The sequence below is a fragment of the Jaculus jaculus genome, chromosome 14 (assembly GCF_020740685.1).
Source record: "Jaculus jaculus isolate mJacJac1 chromosome 14, mJacJac1.mat.Y.cur, whole genome shotgun sequence".
In the NCBI taxonomy this organism is placed as follows: domain Eukaryota; kingdom Metazoa; phylum Chordata; class Mammalia; order Rodentia; family Dipodidae; genus Jaculus; species Jaculus jaculus.
This window is the reverse complement of record NC_059115.1, coordinates 21,522,838-21,543,509: the sequence shown is the minus strand read 5'-3', so window position 1 is coordinate 21,543,509 and position 20,672 is coordinate 21,522,838. Positions and strand designations below refer to the sequence as shown.

General features: G+C 48.7%; 1 protein-coding gene and 1 pseudogene across 1 annotated transcript; both read left to right on the top strand.

Annotated features, from left to right (window-relative positions):
* The first annotated feature begins 285 nt into the window (after nt 1–285).
* On the top strand, nt 286–20,624 carry Ruvbl2 (RuvB like AAA ATPase 2). Its single transcript, XM_004672259.3, has 15 exons — nt 286–434; nt 5,293–5,347; nt 7,137–7,192; nt 9,362–9,503; nt 11,260–11,389; nt 11,479–11,545; nt 17,468–17,574; nt 17,659–17,752; nt 17,909–18,032; nt 18,342–18,436; nt 18,523–18,641; nt 19,585–19,704; nt 19,953–20,082; nt 20,312–20,426; nt 20,513–20,624. The coding sequence occupies exons 1-15, from the start codon at nt 423–425 to the stop codon at nt 20,536–20,538; spliced, it is 1,392 nt and encodes a 463-aa protein (XP_004672316.1). The 5' UTR covers nt 286–422; the 3' UTR covers nt 20,539–20,624.
* LOC105945032 lies at nt 12,326–13,135 on the top strand (annotated as a pseudogene).
* Nucleotides 20,625–20,672: the final 48 nt, after the last annotated feature.

Below are 20,672 nucleotides of genomic sequence, written 5' to 3'. Positions count from 1 at the left end.
TCCGCGCTTGGGGGCGTCTTCTCATTGGTGGAGAGGATCCAGTTGGCTCAGTCCGGTTGCCGCCAGTACGGAGGACTCGAATTCCAGAGGGGTGGGGCTTGTTCCTGAGCCGGGTGGAAGTGATTGGTCTAAGCAGCTGTCCATCATAAGGAGAGGGCGGGACAGAGGGGAAAGAGCGTGGAAGACGTGTGGTTGCTACAAAGTGTTCAGAATTCTGCAATCAGCCTGAGCTGGGTGGGGGCCTGAGAAACGGGAGGAGGAGACAGGAGACGTAAGGACCACCGCCTCGCGGGGTGGGCGGGGCTTGGAGGTGTTTACATATTCATAAAACATCTAGACTGGAAGACCCGGTAGCCTAGAGAGGCCAAGTCGCTTCTACCGCACTTCCGTTTCCGCTCAGGCATTGGCGGTTGGTGAGCATCATGGCAACCGTTGTAAGTATTGGAGCGCGTGGGGAGCTGAAAAGTGACCTTCTCTCTCGAGACTGGGGGAGGAGGGCTGGGGTCTGGATTCCCGGGTCTCCCGGGGGATAGGGCTGGGGTCTTCTGGATTCCCGGGTCTCCCGGGGAATAGGGCTGGGGTCTTCTGGATTCCCGGGTCTCCCGGGGGATAGGGCTGGTTGATGGCTCACTGAGCTGATGTAGGTGATATATATAGGTGGATGCTCGGGGAGGTTGCAAAAACAATAAGCTAGGTTCCAGAATGTCATTTGTGCTTCTTCTCACGCTGGGGGAATTTCATCTCAATCCTTTCTGCAGTGAATGACCAAATCCAGAGCGTTTTGCCCCAATGTCTGATGAGGATTGTGGTGTCTTAGGCTCCATCATTTTGAGTGCCTCAGAGTGTTTCTTGTGGGATTGGCACCTAAATTCTGGGGGAGAAGAGCAGACGGGCACCTGTGCTGTGTGCCTGTGTGTGAAGTCACTTTAATAGGTCCCTAGTGGAAAGACTATTGAGAACCAAAAGTGTGTTAATGGGGAGAAACCAGGCTTGGGACCATATTTCCAACACATTATATAGGGCACGTGTCCTTGGGAATGCTCAATCATGGCTTTTATTTATTTATTTTTTTTTTGGTCTGTATGTGGTGTGGGTTTGTATGAATGTGTGTGGATTTGTGTGTAGAGGCTAGATACTGACATCAGGTGTCTTCCTCAATTGCTGTCCACCTAATTTTTTTGAGACAGGATTTCTCTCTGAGCCTGGAGATCACTGATTCAGCTAGACTGCCTATCTGGGATTACAGACTGCACTGTGGGTGCTGGAGATCTGAACTCAGAACCTCAAGCTTGCGCAGCAGCAAGCATTTTACCAGCTGAGTCATTTCCTCATTCCTCCCCTCCCCCCAGTTAATTGGTTCTGAATGTTTGAATGAATGATAGTGAGCCTTCCGGTGGGAGATCAGACACACTGGACCTGGTACCTGCTTTAGAAACTTGTCAGTGAAGACATACTGTGAGGTCTGAATTTGGCTTGGGCCGGCCTTCTGGTGGCTTTAGTTTTCATGCTATCCCTAGTCAAGGTGGAGGAAGCCCAGAGGTCAGAGTTTATTGTTGTTACCATGGCAAGGAGCAGGAGGAGGAAGGGGTAGAGGAGAAAAGGGGCACTGGCAGGTCTTTTCACATTAGCACTGGATGGAGGAGAGTGTCATTGCTGAGTTGATGGTGGTGTTGAGCATGGATCCCAGGGCCTCATATGTGGTGGGCAAGAGCTGTACCACAGATCTCCACCCCAACTCAGTCCTGAGTTATAAAGAGGGTGTTTGTTCCACTCTGGGCTGCAAGGCTTAGGGGACTCTTGGTGAAAGGAGCACACCCCTTGCAGGAGATAGTTTCTTGCCCAGGGTCTATGTCAAGAGAGTTGGGGATTCCAGGATCTGTGTCTTTGCCTAGGCTGGCCTCAAACTCACATCATTCCTCCTAACCTCTGCCTCCCAAGTGCTGGGATTAAAGGCATGTGCCACCACACTGGGCCTGGCTTTTTTTAAAAGATTTTATACATACATATATATGCATACACACATATATTATATATATATGGTTGTAAGAAGAGAAGGGTGGGCCTCTTGCTACTGCAAACAAACTCCAGACCCATGCATCACTTTGTGCATCTGCTTTACATGGGTGCCGGGAAATTGAACCTGGGCTGCCAGGCTTTGCAAGTGAGTGCCTTTACTAGATGAGCCATCTCTCCAGCCTGAGCCCCAGTCTCAAGTAATAGATTGAGGTGATGTCTTTATGCTCTGGGGTCTTAGGGACAGAGTAGGTAGGAAGGGTCACAGAGCAAGGGACAAGGTTGTGAGCAACCATGAGGTAACCAGGCAGTGTAGCCCTGTGGCTTCTGAGAGGAGCCTGCTCTTAAGTCTTCTGAGGGGAGGAAGTGTGTTGGGGGTAATTGAGGGCAGCTCCACAAACCAGCTTCTTTAGTTTCCCTTTCTCTATTACAAGTTAGGAATGGGCTGGGGAGATGGGTAAAGTACTTGCCTGGCAAGAATGAGAATCATGGAGTTCCAACCCCAGTCCCCATGTAAAATGCCAGACATGGTGACACATTCCAGTAATCCTAGAGCTGGGGAGATGGGCACAGGAGGATCTCTGAAGCTCACTGGCAACACCCAAGGATCTGCCACCTGGGTTGGCTTTTTTGTTGTTTAATGTGGTGGAACACTGGTAGGGTGTTATAATGAAACCTTTTTAGAATGCCTTTGATGCGTGTAGGGCGTGTGGTAACTTGTATAATAGTTATATTTAACAAATTTAATTATCCTCCAAGGAATAATCCTGCAACATGCATCTGGCTGCTTCTGAAATTTTGCCTGGCCCTTCAGCTTCCCTGGATGAAGGATGCTGATCCATATCTTTTTTTTTAAATTAATTAATTTATTTATTTGAGAGTGACAGACACAGAGAGAAAGACAGATAGAGGGAGAGAGAGAGAATGGGCGCGCCAGGGCTTCCAGCCTCTGCAAACAAACTCCAGACGCATGCACCCCCTTGTGCATCTGGCTAATGTGGGACCTGGGGAACCAAGCCTCGAACCGGGGTCCTTAGGCTTCACAGGCAAGCGCTTAACCGCTAAGCCATCTCTCCAGCCCCTGGTCCATATCTTTAAAATTAGCTATACAGATGCAACAATGGAAGAATATTAGAAATCGATGGGTCAGTGTATGTGTAGGGTTTCTTATTTTGTTCTGGCTACATGATGGTCCATCATCGGACTCTTGGCCTGGAAGACTTTGATGGTGTTAGGACAAGACTCACCTGCTCTTCGACGCGACCTCGCACAAATCTGATTTTGCTGCTTGCTCCTCGAGAGGCTCAGCGTTAGGTGAAAGCTCTTCCAGACAGTGCACATCCACCAGGGTGAAGGAGGAGATCCAGGCTCCTGGACTTTCGGGGACTCCATATTTATTGGAGCTTCTGGCTCGTAAGCCTGCTCCAAATCTGATGGTAGATCCAAGCTCCTGCACACAGTGTACACATCCACCCAGGGTGAAGGAGGAGAGCTTATAGTGTATTCTTGTGGCCCAAACCAAAAAGGAGGTAGGCAAGCCAAGCAGAGAAGAAGAGCTGAGAGGAGCAGGGCGGAATTTGCAGGTTTGTTTTTTTTTTTAAATATGCTTTAAGCTGGTCGTGGTGGTACACGCTTTTAATCTTAGCACTCAGGAGGCAGAGGTAGGAGGATCGCTGAGAGTTCAAGACCACCATGAGATGACATAGTGAATTCCAGGTCAGCCTGAGCTAGAGCGAGACCCTACCTCAAAAACCAAAACAAAACAAAAAATCATTTTTTTTTAAAATTTATTTGTAAACAGAGTGGACATGCCAAGGCCGCTAGCCACTGCCAATAAGCTCCAGACGCCCACCTTGTGCTTCTGTCATATGTGGCTCCTGCAGAATTGAACTTGGATCCTTAGGCTTCGAAGAGAAGTGCCTTCACTGCTAAGCCATCTATCCACCCCCCCCCCCTTTTTGAGGTCGGGTCTTGCTCTACCTGGAATTCAGTATGTAGTCTCAGGGTGGCCTTGATTTCATGGTGATCCTCCTACCTCTGCCTCCTGAGTGCTGAAATTAAAGGCTTGGGCCACCATCCCCAACTTAGGCCTTCATTTTTATTTTTTTATTTTTTGGTTTCTTGAGGTAGGGTCTCACTCTAGTCCAGGCTGACCTGGAACTCACTATGTAGTCGTCTCAGGGTGGCCTTGAACTCACGTGATACTCCTACTTCTGCCTCCCTGGTGCTGGCATTAAAGGCGTACGCCACCATGCTCAGCTCTATTTTTGAAGGAAGCCCAATACACTGCCTTTTTTTATGTGTGTGTGTGAGAGAGAATTGGTATGCTAAGGCCTCCAGTCACTGCAGTCAAACTCCAAATGCATGTGTCACCTTGTGTTTTTTCTTCCTGCTTGCAAATAAAATAGAGGGCTGGAGAGATGGCTTAGTAGGTAAGGTGCTTGCCTGCAAAGCCAAAGGACCTCTGTTTGATTCCCCAGTATCCATGTAAGCTGGATGCACAAGGTAGTGCATGCATCTGGAGTTTGTTTGCAGTGCCTGGAAGCCATGGTGTGCCCATTCTCTCTTCCCCTTCCTCCCTCTCACCCCCCTCACTGCCTCCTTCCCCTTCTCAATAAAAAAAAAATAAAATAAAAAATAAAAAGAATGTCACTCCTATTACACCTGAATAATACTCCAGTATGTGGGCATACCACATTTGTCTCTCAGTTGGTTAGGTTAGCATATGGCTGCTGTGAATAATGCTATTAGCATTCCTGTGCCTAGGTCAGGTACTCTTGGGGTTCTTGAATTGTCCTTCCTCAGCGGTGTTACAGATGTTCTGGTTCCTCTCTGGAGAGCTGGAGGCCCCCATGCATGCTTGTTGAGTAAGTCAGTACTCCAATGAACCAGAGAAGTACAGGCCCTGCCCTGCATGGGACACACATCCACTGGGCCTACAACATTGACTGAGTGTCTCCCTGGAGTGGCTTTCAGAGCTCACAGTTAACTGTTGACAAAGGCTTTTCCATTCATGCACTGGAGTTGGAACACATGCTGAGCCCTAAGAACAGAGTGGCAGGTGACACAGATCTTGTCTTCCTGGGCCTGTCAATGTAGTGGGGTTAGTCACCCCATAGTCGGTGATAGCTTAGAGGGTGGGAATGACTGGTGTCAGTCTGTCAACTGCCTGTGAGAAGGAGCAGAGAGGAGCAGCTTGTGAGAGGAAGGGGCCATCCGGGGAAGACAATGGGAGTTGGGACTACAGGACTCTAATTACACATCTTTCTGTATCTGCAGACTGCCACCACCAAAGTCCCTGAGATCCGGGATGTGACAAGGATAGAGCGAATCGGTGAGTGAACAGGTCAGGACAAGGCTGAGACCCTGCCTGCCAGTGGTCCGACAGCAGATGTGCTCAGGCTTCTAAGAGAGAGGAAATGGCTCCATGTCATCCCCTGCTCTTCGCCTGGTGGTGGGGGGGCAGGGGGACTCAGGTGGAGCATGACGGTCCGCACTGTGCCCTGACCCCAGGCTGCACCTAAGCCAGGCAGTTCTGGTGGGGGTCCTGGAAGGCAGAAAAGTAGAGAACCTGAGTGCAGTCACTGGGTCTGCCTCAGCCATCAAAGGATGAATCTGTCTGCTGGAAACCTCCAGTGCCCTGTGAGGCGCAGAGCATAACTGCTGTTATGGTGGCCCTGGGCCACATTACTGCAAACCTGGGACACAGCAGGCAACCGGGCTGCACAGACTAGCAGGATGCACCTCTCTGAGGGGTTGTGCAATGGGAAAAGGCTGCACCAAGCAGCTGAGAGAGGCAGGAGGGCTGTGGGCTTTCAGTCATTGCTGGATTCTTTGCACTGAGTGGCCAGGCTGCTTGCTCCCTGTACCTCAGTTTCCTCATCTGCAAATGGAGCCAGGATAGTTTCCCCTTGTGATGTCAGCTTCAATTCGGTACACACTGTAATTTAGCAATCAGAAGGCAGAGACAGGGGGCTCATGAGGTCTACCAGCCTAGGTAAATTAGTGAGACTGTTTCACCTGTTCTAGGATCCAGTGGTGAATAATAGCTGCCCTTAAGTGCATAGTCTAGCACAGGTTCATAAAGCTATTTGTTGGGAAAGTATTGGAGTTAAATCTAGGACCCTACCACTCAGCTACATCCCCACCCCCTACAGTTATTTTGCTTGTTGGTTTTGTTTTGTTTTTCAACATAGGGTCTCACTCTAGCCCAGGCTGACCTGGACTTCACTATGTAGTCTCAGGGTGGTCTTGAACTCATGTTGATCCTCCTACTTCTGCCTCACAAATGCTGGGATTAAAGGCATGCAACACCATTCCCGGCCTATTGTATGGTTTTAATGTTGAGACCAGATTGCACTACATTACCTTGTCTGGTCTTGAACTTACTCTGTAGCCAAGGATGGACTTTAATTACAGATTCTTCTGCCTCCACCTCCTGAGTACTGGGATGATGGGGTACACCACCACACCCAACTGATAGATAAGTTCTACTTCAATGAAATGAAACCTTAATTTTTTTTTTTTTTTAATTTTGCACTGCTAGGGAGCAAGATCAAGGCCTCACCCTTTATTAGTGAGCTTGAGTCCTAACCCTTATTAAATTTTGTGCCCTCTGAAATTGACTCAGTCCATTATTTGAGATGGCAGCAAGACAGGGTGTGAAAGAGCGGGCTGGGCTGGAGCCCCCAGGCTGCCATTTGCCTGATCCTGGTCTGGGATGAAGTGCTAGGCTCTCTCTGGCTGGGTATCCTGAGATGGAACCCACCCTCTCTGCTCTTCCTCCCCATCCCTGTGGATGTGCCTAGAGCAATTATTATGTGTTCCCAAAAGTGTTCTGGGTGACAATAGCTAGAGCTCTTGCTTGTTAAGTCTTCATGGAATGCCTTGAGAACCACAGAGTAATCACTATCCTAGTATCTAGTGATGTCAGCCCAGCTCCTTTGTGTCCTGGGAGATGCTCCTATCTGCTGAGTACTTAATACACTCAGCTGTCCTTGTAGTGACTTGATGATTTGGGCCTCTTGTGAGAAGGAAGCCAGGGCTGTAAGGGAAGCCCATACCTCAGGCCATGTGTTGGCTTGAGCTGGCCAATAACACTGTCTTCCTTCCTTCCCACACAGGTGCTCACTCTCACATCCGTGGCCTGGGGCTGGATGATGCCTTGGAGCCTCGACAGGTAGGCAGCCTGGGGTTTGGGGTATATGGGCTGCTCAAACAGGCCTGTTCTGATATTCCAGCCTTCTGTTTCCATACTGATACAGTGAAGCCACACATGAGATTTGTTTTGTTTTGTTTTGTTTGAGGTAGGGTCTCACTCTAGCTCAGGCTGAACTGGAATTCATTATGTAATCCCAGTGTAGCCTCAAACTCACGGTGATCATCCTACTTCTGCCTCCCAAGTGCTGGGATTAAAGACCTGCACCACTATACCCAGCCACACATGAATTTTTTATTAGGATTAAGAAATGAGGGCTGGGCTGGAGAGATGGCGTAGCAGTTAAGACGCTTGCCTCCAAAGCCAAAGGACCTTGGTTCGATTCCCCAGGACCCACATTAGCCAGATGCACAAGGTGGTGCATACATCTGGAGTTTGTTTGCAGTGACTGGAAGCCATAGCACACCAATTCTCTCTGTCTCTCTGCCTCTGTCCCTCTCTCAAATAAAAAAAATAAAAAGAAATGAGGGCTGGAGAAATGGTTTAGTGATTAAGGTGCATACCTGCAAGGCTTAAGGACCCAACTTCCATTCTCCAGGTCCCACATAAGCCAGATGCACGTGGTGGCACATGCATCTGGAGTTCATTTGCAGTGGCTAGAGGCCCTGGCGTGCCCATTCTCAGTTTATCTTTCTCTCTCCCACACCTCTGTCTGTCTCTCATAAATAAAAATAAATCTTTAGGGCTGGAGAGATGGCTTAGCGGTTAAGGACTTGCCTGTGAAGCCTAAGGACCCTGGTTCGAGGCTTGACTCCTCAGGACCCATGTTAGCTAGATGCACAAGGGGGCGCATGTGTCTGGAGTTTATTTGCAGTGGCTGAAGGCCCTGGCACACCCATTTTCTCTCTCTCTCTCTCCCTCTTCCTCTCTCTGTCACTCTCAAATAAATAAATAAAAATAATAAAAATAATCTTTTTAAGGGCTGGAGAGATGGCTTAGCTGTTAAGCGCTTGCCTGTGAAGCCTAAGGACCCCGGTTCGAGGCTCGGTACCCCAGGTCCCACGTTAGCCAGATGCACAAGGGGGCGCATGCGTCTGGAGTTCGTTTGCAGAGGCTGGAAGCTCTGGCGCACCATTCTCTCTCTCCCTCTATCTTTCTCTCTGTGTCTGTCGCTCTCAAATAAATAAATAAATAAATTTTAAAAAATAATAATAATAATCTTTTTAAAAAAGGTGGCGGGTGGCAGGGTTGGGGAAGATGGCTTAGTGGTTAAGGCATTTGCCTGCAAAGCCAAACATTCGATTCCCCAGGACCTACATAAGCTAGGTGCACAAGGGGGCACATGCGTCTGGAGTTCATTTGCAGTGGCTGGAGGCCCTGGTGCACCCATTTTCTCTCTGTCTGCCTCTCTCTCTTTCTCATAAATAAATACATAAAATATATTTTTTTTAAAAAAAGAAGAAAAGACATGAGAACAGGGAGCCAGGCATTTTGGTACACGCCTTTAATCCCTGCACTCAGGAAGCAGAGGTAGGAGGATCACTGTGAATTCCAATCCACCTTTAAACTACATAGTGAATTCCAGGTCAGCCTAGGCTAGAGTGAGACCCTATCTTGAAAAACCAAAAACAGAAATGAGAATAGGAGCTGGAGAGATGGCTCAGTGGTTAAGGTGCTTGCCTGCAAAGCCGGATGACCTGGGTTCAATTCCTTAGTACCCGTGTAAAGCCAGATGCACAAAATGCTGTGTGCATCTTGAGTTCATTTGTAGTCGTTAGAGGTCCTGGCATGTCCATTCTCTCTGTCACTCCTCCCTCCCTCCCTCTCTCTCTCTCTCCCTCTCTCTCTCTCTGTCTCTGTCTCTGTCTCTGCTTGAAAATAAATAAATAAATATACATTTAAAAAGAAACAAACATGAGAACAGAGCCAGGAATGGTAGCACAGGTTTATATTCCAGCACTCATAAGGCACAAGCAGGAGGATTACCTGGTCTACATAGAGAGTTCCAGGCCAGCCAAGGCTGCATAGCAACCCTGTCTCACAAAACAAAATGGAAAGAAATGGAGGTATCAGAAAGTTTTTTTAGAAGTCCTAGGCAACAAAATCTGGTTTCTCCTCACTGGCTAAGATGTGGTCAGAATGCAGCGGTTGAGCTGACCCTACTGTCCTCTCTTACTCCCCACCCTACAGGCTTCCCAGGGCATGGTGGGCCAGCTGGCTGCCAGGCGGGCAGCTGGCGTGGTGCTGGAGATGATCCGAGAAGGGAAGATTGCGGGACGGGCCGTCCTCATCGCTGGCCAGCCGGGTACTGGGAAGACAGCCATTGCCATGGGTAAGAGACCTTGTTGGATAGGCATTCTGATCTCTTCCAGTTGATCCCTTCGATGGAAGTCAGGGTCAGGGTGAAGTTCAGCTTTGTTTAATAGTGGCTTAAGCAGTATCTCATGGAGAAGAACACGGGGAAAGGCCACCTAGGACATATGGAGCAGTTCTATGAGATCCTTTAAACAAAGGACCCTGCCTCAACTTCTCAGCACTTCCTTGGTGTCAAGGAACAAAAGAATTGCAGAGTAAGAACATATCCTGGGGTTAGCTCCCTGGAAGCCCAGCTGGGGAAGCCCATACACTTTGCTCATTATTATTATTTTTTTATGTATTTTTTTAAATTTTTATTTATTTATTTATTTGAGAGCAACAGACACAGAGAGAAAGACAGATAGAGGGAGAGAGAGAGAATGGGCGCGCCAGGGCTTCCAGCCTCTGCAAACGAACTCCAGATGCGTGCGCCCCCTTGTGCATCTGGCTAACGTGGGACCTGGGGAACCGAGCCTCGAACTGGGGTCCTTAGGCTTCACAGGCAAGCGCTTAACCGCTAAGCCATCTCTCCAGCCCCACTTTGCTCATTATTGACCAGGAACTTATCATAGGGTCATAGGGTGCTGCAGAGGAGGCTGAGACCTTAAAGAGGCAGTTTTGCTTTTTGTTTCAACATTTAAAAATTACTTGTGGGGCTAAAGAGGTGGGTTAGTGGTTAAGGTACTTGCCTATGAAGGCTGAGAACCCAGGTTTGAGTCCCTAGAACCCATGTAAGCCAGATGCACATTGTACATGGTGACACATGTGTCTAGAGTTTGTTTGTGAGGACTAGAGGTATCTCTCTCTCTCTCTTTTATTTTATATATGTATGTGTGTGTGAGTGTGTACATACACACACACACACACACGTACGTATGTACATATGTAGGTATGTATATATATACATGTAAAACAAAGTTTTTTTGTGTGTAGTTTTTTGAGGTAGGGTCTTGCTCTAGTCCAGGCTGACCTGGAATTTACTATGCAGTTTCAGGGTGTCCTCAAACTCTCAGTGATCCTCCCAAGTGCTAGGATTAAAGGCATGCACCACCATGCCTGGCTTTAACTTATAATTATTTATTTATTTGTTGGTTTTTTCGAGGTAGGGTTTCACTCTAACCCAGGCTGACCTAGAATTCACTATGGAGTCTCAGTTTGGCTTCAAACTCACGATGGTCCTCCTACCTCAGCTCCCCAGGTGCTGGGATTAAAGGCATGCATATCTGGCTTATTTTTTAAATGTTAATTTATTTGAGAGAGAAAGAGGCAGATAGAATGGATGCTCCAGGGCCTCCAGTCATTGCAAAGAAACTCCACATGCATGGGTCACCTTGTGCATCTGGCTTTCTGTAGGTACTCTGGTATCTAACCAAGATCATTAGGCTTTGTAGGCAAGTGCCTTAACTGCTGAGTCATCTCTTCAGGCCTGTTTAACATTTTAATCTGGATCAGTGCTGTCTTGATAAAACAAAGGTTCTGGGGCTGGAGAAATGGCTTAATGGTTAAGGCATTTGCCTGCCCTGCCTAAGGACTCTGCTTTGATTCCCCAGGAGCCATGTAAGCTTGATGTACAAGGGGTAATGTGCATCTGGAATTCCTTTGCAGTGGCTAGAGGCCCTGGCATGCCCATTCTCTCTGTCTCTGTGTCTCTTCCTCTCTCTCTCTTTCTTTCAAATAAATACAAAAGTCCAGGAAGTAAAAAGGGAGATTGGACACTGACTGTCTCCCCACAGGCATGGCCCAGGCACTGGGCCCTGACACGCCATTCACGGCCATCGCAGGCAGTGAGATCTTCTCCCTGGAGATGAGCAAGACAGAGGCACTGACGCAGGCTTTCCGCCGCTCCATTGGTGTGCGCATAAAGTGAGTGAGCTGTGGTGGCCCTAAGTCCTTAGCCAGGGTCTTAGCCCCAGGTTATAGGCTGATCCTGGCTCTGCTGTGTTTCTGGCCAGGGAGGAGACAGAGATCATCGAGGGTGAAGTGGTAGAAATCCAGATTGATCGTCCAGCCACGGGCACGGTGAGTCCCTTATGCTCCTCAATGCTGTTGCTTCTGGCCAAGCCACTGCCAGTCATAGGCCTGAGGCAGGCAAGGCATGTTGGACTCCAAGGAAGGTCCCAGCTGCAGATTAGAGCCATCAACGTACCTGTGTAGGGTGGGAATCAGGTGAGTGACTGTCTTTTTGCTTTCGTGAGGAGTACTGTCAGCAGCACTAAGGAATGGAGACCTGGGCAGGTAATGAGAGGAAAGGGTCTGGAAGTTTCTGCCAGTACATTCCAACCAGTGAAGCATAAAAACCTGCCCTGTTAGCTTGAACACCCGTAATCCCAGGAGCCTGATTGCTGAGGCTGCCACTAGTTTTAGGACAGCCTGAGTTATAAAGTGAGATCCTGTCTCCAAAAAAGGTGAGAGAGAGTCTAGCCCAGGCTGACCTGGAATGCACTATGTAGTCTCAGAGTGGCCTTGAACTCACAGTGATCCTTCTACCTCTGCCTCCAGAGTGCTGGGATTAAAGGTGTGCGCCACCTCGCCCGTCACAAAATTGCCACTTCTAAGCATGTACACAGACTTTGTCATTCTTTCAACTGTATAGCTTCTCATATTTAATATAATTTATTTTGCATTGGGCATGTGGTAATATGGACAGGTTAAAGTGGTCAATTTACTTGGATTAGGAATTCACAGACATTCCTCTGCAGTGGGTTTCTGAGGTTGCTTGCAGGAAGGATTGACTAAAGGAGGAAGTTGTTCCTCCAGCTGTTTTTGAAGAAGGTTGGCTCCTACCTCTGCCTCCTCAGTGCTGGGATTAAAGATATATCTCCATGAATAATTTAAATGATCCCCCAAACTGGAATATCCGGCCCAAACCCAGGGATGATGGGGGGTGATGGAAGCAGGGGGAATTATGCCCTGTTGGTGCTAATGCTGGAACTGGCCTCATTTCACTGGATTTGGTCCAGGGAATCCCAAAAAGAAACAGAAAAGGAAAGAGAAGCATCTCACCAGTGAACAACTGCTATCCGGTGGAATCTGGAAGCCAAGTACCACGCCATGGTCTCGGAAGACGGCCGTGCTGTGGCTCAGCTGTCCTTGGAATTGGAAAAGGAGCAGGACAGAACAAGCGGCTATCAAGAAGCCCTCATCTCTCAGGGGCTCAAGTTAGCGGAAGAAAGGAAGCTTCTAGAATGGGAACGGGCTTGAGTAATGCAAGAAGAAAGCCAGCTACAGCCTCTGAGAAGTGTGTATCTGAGCTGCCTGGAGGAGGAGGAGGAGGAGGACAGGCAGAGGAAAGGCAAGCTGTTGCTCAAGGAAGTAGGAGAGGCTGTCGTGGAACGCCAGAGTATCTACTGCAGCCCAGTTCTCCCCCACAGCACGAGGCTGGAGCTGGAGAAGAACTTACTGGTGCTTTTGTCCACCAAGCCCCTGGCTGCTGACCTAGAGATGGCAGCCAGCCTGACTGATGAATTTAAGCATGACAAGCACTGTGGTGATGTGAGGAATACTAACAAACGCCGAAATGGGAGGCTCATGTGGCTCTGTCTCAAATATTGGGAGCTACTTGTTGAGCTGAAGAAGTTTAAGAAAGTAGAGGTCATCCTAGAAAACTAAGAGAGTGAGCATACCTCCAGGCCGGTCTGTGTTCTAGGACTCCTGACATTTGCATTGCCTCCCTGTCACCTGTGTGTGGCTGTAGGGACTCTACTCCTCCCACTGCGGACAGTGAAGGCTTCTCTGAGAATGATTCAGTTCTTCTGAAGTCTTTGGAGCTGCTAATATTTAGCAGAAAAGTACAGTCTCACATTTTAGTTCTAGGGTAAAAATTAATTTCTAAAAGAGCAGATGCAGTATTGCTCCTAAGTAAATTTCTGTCAGATTTTACCTCTAAATTATTCTGTTTCCCACCAGTTGTATTTCTCCTCTTAATCCTATCCAGAAGTTGTGAGGTGACGTGTAACTCTGCCTCACAGATGACAGGAGAAGTTGAATACCGGGTGTGGTGGCGCACACCTTTAATCCCAGCGTTCGGGAGGCAGAGGTAGGAGGATTGCTGTGAGTTCGAGGCCACCCTGAGACTACATAGTGTATTCCAGAGTTAGAGTTAGACCCTACTGTAAGGTGCAGGAGTGACCAAGGAAACCACTTGGAGGCAGAGGTGGAAGTATTTATTCAGGGGAAAAACCCGAGCTGCCAGGACTGACTCAGGAGTGGAGCAGTCAGTCTGGGGTTACAGATAGGGGGCTTTATAGGCTTTTCAATTGGGGGAAAGTGAGGAAGGGAAGGAATTTCTTTGTTGGGGCAATAAATCTCTACATTATCCATAGGCTGAGACCAGAAGTGACCCAGTGAGAGAGAAGAGGGCAGTAAATCTAGACCTGGAATCTTGTTAGGCAGAGGAGGGATAATGGCTGGACAATTTCTTGAGGAATGTGGATGACTCCTCTGTCACCATTCTGCTGTCTGTCCTTCAGTCCTGGGTGACTCCATTTTGTCCAAACCTAACACCTACTAAAAAAAAAAAAAGGAGAAGAAACAGCACAAAGGCACCTGCATAGCAGGGCATGGTATTGCATGCCTTTAATCCCAGCACTTGCGAGGCAGAGGTAAAGGACCCAGGTTCAATTCCCCAGGACCCACATAAGCAGATGCACAAGGGGCACATGTTTTTGGAGTTCGTTTGCAGGGGCTAGAGGCCCAGGCTTGCCCATTCTTTCTCTGTCTCTCTTCTCACTTCTCTCTCTCTCTCTCTTTCTCTCCTTGCAAATAAATAAATAAATAAATAAATAAATAAATAAATTTTTAAAAATCCAGCTAGACGTGGTGGCTCATGCTTTTAATCCCACCACTCATGAAGCAGAGGTAGGAGGATCACCATGAGTTCGAGGCCAGCCCCAGACTACAGAGTGAATTCCAATTCAGCCTGAACTAGAGTGAGACCTTGCTTGGAACAATCAAAATAAATAAGGACTGGAGGGGGATGGCTTAGCAATTAAGGCATTTTTCCACAAAGCTGAGGGTCCCAGGTTCGATTCCCCGGGACCCACATTAGCCAGTTGCACAAGGGGGCGCATGTGAGTTCATTTGCAGTGGCTGGAGGCCCTGGCACACCCATTCTCACTCACTCTCTCTCTCCCTTCCCCCTCCCTCTTTTTGTCAAATAAATAAATCCTCTTTGAAAGAGCTGGGAGCACAGTGGCACATACCTTTAATCCAGACAATAAATAAATAAATAAAGTAAATAAAATTTTCCAGATGTGGTGGTACATGCTTTTAGTCCCAGCACTTGAGAGGCTGAGGTAGGAGGATGCCATGAGTTAAAGACCAGCCTGGGGCTACAGAGTGAGTTCCAAATCAGCCTAGGCTAGAGTAAGTTCATTCCTCAAATAAAAATAAAATCCCAGGGCTGAAGAGATGGCTTAGCGGTTAAGGCATTTGCCTGCAAAGCCAAAAGATCCCAGTTCGATATTCCAGGACCCACGCAAGCCAGAGGCACAAGTGAGCACATGAGTCTAGAGTTTGTTTGCAGTGGCTGGAGGCCTTAGCGCTCCCATTCTCTTCCTCTCTCTCCATCTTTCTCTCTCAAATAAATAAATATACTGAAATACTCAAGTAAATAAAATACGTAAAAAAATAAAATCCCAGCCAGATGTGGTGGCACATGCCTTTTTAATCCCAGCACTTGTGAGGCAGAAGTAGGATCACTATGAGTTCTGGCCCACCCTGAGACTATATAGTAAATTCCAGGTCAGCTGGGCTAGAATGAGACCCTACCTCAAAAAATAAAATAAGGGCAGGAGAGATGGCTTAGTGTGTAAGATACTTGCCTGCACAGTTAAAGGACCTCGGTTTGATTCCCCAGGACCCATGTAAGCCAGATACACAAAGTGGCGCATGCATCTGGAGTTCGTTTACAGTGGCTGGAACCCCTGGTACACCCATTCTCTCCTCTCTCTTTCATCTTTCCCTCTCTCAAATAAATAAGTAAAAATAAAGTACTTTTTTAAATACCATAGTGTAATTATCTTAACCTTTTTCCCTTTTGGAACTTGTTGTCTGTGTGTGCGCATGTGTGAGTGCGTAGTTCCTGGAATCCGTGCAGAGGTCAGAGAGCATCTTTAGGTGGTAGTCTTCAACTTCTACTTGAGGCAAGATCTCTTGTTTGCCTCCAAATACAGGTGGGCACTACCATACCATGTCTACTTGTATATGGTTTCTGGAAATTGGAAATCAGGTCAGGCAACAAGCACTTTAACCACTGAGCCATCTCCCCAGCCCCATTTTGGAACTTTGTGTTCCTGTGAGTGGATAGTGTAGAACCCAGAGCCTCTTGCACTCCAGGCAAGTGCTTCATTGGCTGAGCCCCTTAGGTCAAGTGAGTGGCTTGGTGGCAACACACACCTGCCTCTGAAATTGCATGTTGTGAGTCCCCTAGATGCTTTTATTCAACAAACTGGAAGGCTTTGAGGTTCATCTGTGTTGCTAGGTCTCCTTTCACATTATTTCAGGTGCTATGGCAGTGATCTGGAGAAAAGAACATGGTTGAATCCTATTGACTAAACCCCTGGTCCCTAAGCTCCTGTGTTTTATTGAGATGGGCACTCTTTTTTTTACATTTGTTCCTGTTTCTGTGATATTGTTTGAGTTGGGGTCTCACTTTTACAAGCTAGCCAGGTTGTCTACTTACCCCCGCACACGTGCATGCATGGTTGAACGTGGCCACACACAAGTGCACACTGATACGTAAAATATATATGTATATCTTGGAAGCAGCTTTGCCCATAAATATTCTTACCTTTTTTTTTTTTTTTTTTTTTTGGTTTTACGAGGTAGAGTTTCGCTCTAGTCCAGGCTGACCTGGAAATCACTATGTAGTCTCAGGGTGAACTCGAACTCATGGCAATCCTCCTACCTCAGCCTCCCGAGTGTTGGGATTAAAAGCGTGCGCCACCACGCCCGGCTTCTTACCATATTTTTAAGATTCAAAGTTATTACTGATGGATGGAACTAATTTACAAGTCTGTTTACAGTTATTAAAACCATAAGTCTAATAACTGGGGGCTAACTCCACAATGCACGACCCATTTTCAATAACAAGGAGGGTCTAATGGGAGGGGGTAGATCACAGATGAGCCTAAATAATGGTACCAAACTGCCTGTATTTACTGAAAAGAAAACTAATAAATTAAATTAAAAAAAAAAAACATAAGTTGATATAGATGCACATTAGATCTGTTCCTATTGAAAATGAGCCAGCTGACATGTGTCTGGAGTTCATTTACAGTGGCTGAAGGCCTTGGCGTGCCGTTCTATCTCTCTCTGTCTGTCTCTCTGTCTCAAATAAATAAATAAATAAAATGTAATAGTAAAAAAGAAAATGAGCCAGCTGGGTATGGTTATGTATTCTGTGATCCCAGCACTAAGGTGGCTCTAGACACACACTAAGGTGGAAGCTGAAAACCACAAGTTTCAGGCCAGCCTGGGTTGCACATGACAATGGTCCCCAAAACACACCAAGTGTGATGGTGTACACCTTTAATCCCAACACTCAGAAGATAGAGGTAGGAGAATTGCCATGAGTTCCAGGCCTCCCTGAGACTACATAGTGAATTCCACGTCAAGCTGGGCTAGAGCACAACCATACCTTGAAAAAACAAAACAAAAAATACAATAAAATAACATGGCTGGGGGTATAGCTCAGTTGTAACTAGCTAGAATCCACATTGAGGTTTGGGGGCCTGTGTCAGAGGTAGAGCTCCTGCTTAGAATCCACAGTAAGAAGCCATCTCTGGCCCAGCAGACAACCCTTGTGTTGCTGTTTACAATTACTTAGTTGTGGTTGGCACATAGTGTTGGACATCCATTTTGAAGCTATATACAGGCCAGAGCAGGGTTTCTGATTACCCTGTAGTTCTCTGAACCTTTCCTGGCTTATCCCCCACTTAGGGCTCCAAAGTGGGCAAGCTGACCCTCAAGACTACAGAGATGGAGACCATCTATGACTTGGGCACCAAGATGATTGAGTCTCTGACCAAGGACAAGGTCCAGGCTGGGTGAGCCACCTGGAATTGTGTGGGTAGTCTGGGCAGTGGGGGAGCTCTGATCCTCCCTTCACTTTTGCTTTCCTTCTCCCTCAGGGATGTGATCACCATTGACAAGGCCACAGGCAAGATCTCCAAGCTGGGCCGCTCTTTCACTCGTGCCCGTGACTATGACGCCATGGGCTCCCAGGTGCACTGTGAGACCCCCTGTCCCCACATAGGGATGTTTCTGTTTACTGTGTCATTCCCATGGCCATGGGGTATGAGTACTCCTGTCATCTCCCTTGCTGGAGCCCTGGGTACCCCGTGTACTTTTATGTCCTTACCCTTGCCCCTGGTCCCATAGACCAAGTTTGTGCAGTGCCCAGACGGAGAGCTGCAGAAGCGCAAGGAGGTGGTGCACACCGTGTCCCTGCACGAGATCGACGTCATCAACTCACGCACCCAGGGCTTCCTGGCCCTCTTTTCAGGTCAGTGTTCTGCCCTGATGTGGGTCCCTGGAATCTATTCCTGTGCTCCTCCCCCAGCATGGCCCACCCTCTCAGCTCTTTCTCTCCGGATCCCTGCTGCTTGTCTTCTGTTCTCCATCTGAGCTTGGTTTTCCCTTCCTGCAATTGCCCGGCAGCCCCTCCTTGGGTCCCTACCCTCAGACTCCCTGGCCTCCCGCCACTTTGCCACCATGGTCTTGCTCCCTGGTATCTGTCTCTTTGTGTTTAATTTCCCCCTCTAGCTCCTGATCCTTATCTCTGGCTCCCCTGTTGCCACCTTATCTCCTGCAGGTGACACAGGGGAGATCAAATCAGAAGTCCGAGAACAGATCAACGCCAAGGTGGCTGAGTGGCGGGAGGAGGGAAAGGCAGAAATCATCCCAGGGGTGAGTGGTGAGAGCTGGTGGCCAGTGGGGATTGGATCAGGAGGAAGGGCAGGCCTGAGTGTGACCTGTGGCCTGATGGCTGCCAGGTGCTGTTCATTGATGAGGTCCACATGCTGGACATAGAGAGCTTCTCCTTCCTCAACCGGGCCCTGGAGAGTGACATGGCGCCTGTCCTCATCATGGCCACCAACCGAGGTATCACCCGGTAAGTGGCCCCAGAGGCCTTAGAATGGGGCGCAGGCAGTGGGGTGGCTACAGGGTGAGCAGCTGCTGAGTACCAGGTAAGGTAACCTGGGGGCTTATTATTAAAAAGTGTCTTGTGACACGAGGGAAGGGGTGCAGTTCTGCATAGCAGGAACCCTGCTGCTCTAACTTGGTGGAACAGTAGGTCCCAAACTGCCCAAGCACTCCAGGTTTGTACAGGGAACTCACAAGGATGATGCACTATGAACCACACAACCAAGGAAGTTACATAGACCTAGCCACTTAGTCATTAGAAATCAATATTTACGGTCTTAAGGAAGCTGTGGAGGGTCTGGGGAGTTGCTCAGTAAGAGTGCTAGCTGTGCAACTACAAGGACCTGATTTCAATCCCCAGCACCCATGTCAAAGCTGGGTCATGGGTGCACATGCCTGTAGCCCCAGCACTAAGAGAGGCAGAGAAGGATCTGTCAGGCTGTCTGGTCAGCCTAGTTGATGGGAAGCTCCAGGGTCAGTGAGAGACTGTCTCAAAGAAGTAAGGTGGAAAAGCATTAGAGGACACCATTGCCCTTGGGCTGCTGCACACATGCAGAAGCTCAAATGATGGCAGCCTGTGAAGACTGAAGCTTGTACCTCCCTGTGGCTCATGGGAACCTAATCCTGCCTCCCTCTAGAGCAGTGCCTCTGAACTCCCAGTGACTGTGGACAAACTACTGTGACTGGGGTACTGTCAGGGCCTTGTGAAGCCCATTGTGTGCTCTGGGAGCAGGAGCTCATCCAGGCCAGTTTCCTTGGTGCCTGGTGTGCAGAGGTGGGGTGGGGTTGGTGCACCTGTGGAAAGCTGTGCTGTCAGATGACTGTTTACCTCACTGAGTGGGCTGTGAAAGATGCTGAAAGGCAGAGCTGGGTTCCCGGTTCATCACCTGACAGCCATCCCTGACCCCTAGGATCCGAGGCACCAGCTACCAGAGCCCCCATGGAATCCCCATAGACCTACTGGACCGGCTGCTCATCGTGTCCACCTCCCCTTACAGCGAGAAAGACACAAAGCAAATACTCCGCATCCGGTGTGGCCAGCTCTGCCCATCCCACCACAGGGGACACTGAGGTTGGGGTGGGGGTGACAGGCACCAGACCTCTGGGTTGCCAAGGGAGAGCTGAGTGGTATGTGAACTCTGACCTAAGGTGGGATCACTGGAGCAAGAGGTGGGAAGGAATCCTTGGAGTGGGTCAAGAGACATAGTTGTCTGTGGCTTTAAGACACAGCAGAAATGCTGCAGTGACTTCTGCCTGACTCAGGCCCACCTGGCCCTAGGTGTGAGGAGGAGGATGTGGAGATGAGTGAGGATGCCTATACCGTGCTGACCCGCATCGGCTTGGAGACCTCCCTCCGCTACGCCATTCAGCTCATCACTGCTGCCAGCCTGGTGTGCCGGAAGCGCAAGGTCAGTCAGCTTGTCAGTCTTGCTGGCTAAGAGGGAATGACCCCTGGGGTGACCACAGCCTGTGGTACATCTGCCCTCCTGTCTGGTACTTAATTGCTTAGTCAGGGTCTGGGCCATCTCCCATGAAGAAGCAAGGGGTGGACTGGATAGGCCCATGACTCAAAATGGCACAGAATCTGCACATTGCTGCTGTGGGCAGCAGCCTGAGCTAGGATCTGGTTTCCTCCAGGGCACAGAGGTGCAGGTGGATGACATCAAGCGGGTCTACTCACTCTTCCTGGATGAGTCTCGCTCCACACAATATATGAAGGAATACCAGGATGCTTTCCTCTTTAATGAACTCAGTAAGTGCCTCTTCCCCTCCCCCAACCTGCCCCCATCATGGGGACAAGGGCCCAGGCTTCACTGACCAGTGGCTGCCCCTCTGCAGAAGGCGAGACGATGGACACCTCTTGAGCTGATGCACTGCCCTGCCGGACCCTGCCCTGCTTTTTCTATAAGTTCTGACACTGTGACTTTGTATAAAATGGTTTGAAACTGGAGCCCTGCTGTGTGTCTCCTGAGCCCACAGATGACTCACTCTCCTAGTG

What these genes read in the sequence shown, in the direction of transcription:
- Ruvbl2 (XM_004672259.3), top strand. An exon ending in ATGCCTTGGAGCCTCGACAG is followed by an intron (nt 7,193 to 9,361) that starts GTAGGCAGCCTG and finishes CCCACCCTACAG; the next exon opens with GCTTCCCAGGGCATGGTGGG. An exon ending in TCCATTGGTGTGCGCATAAA is followed by an intron (nt 11,390 to 11,478) that starts GTGAGTGAGCTG and finishes GTTTCTGGCCAG; the next exon opens with GGAGGAGACAGAGATCATCG.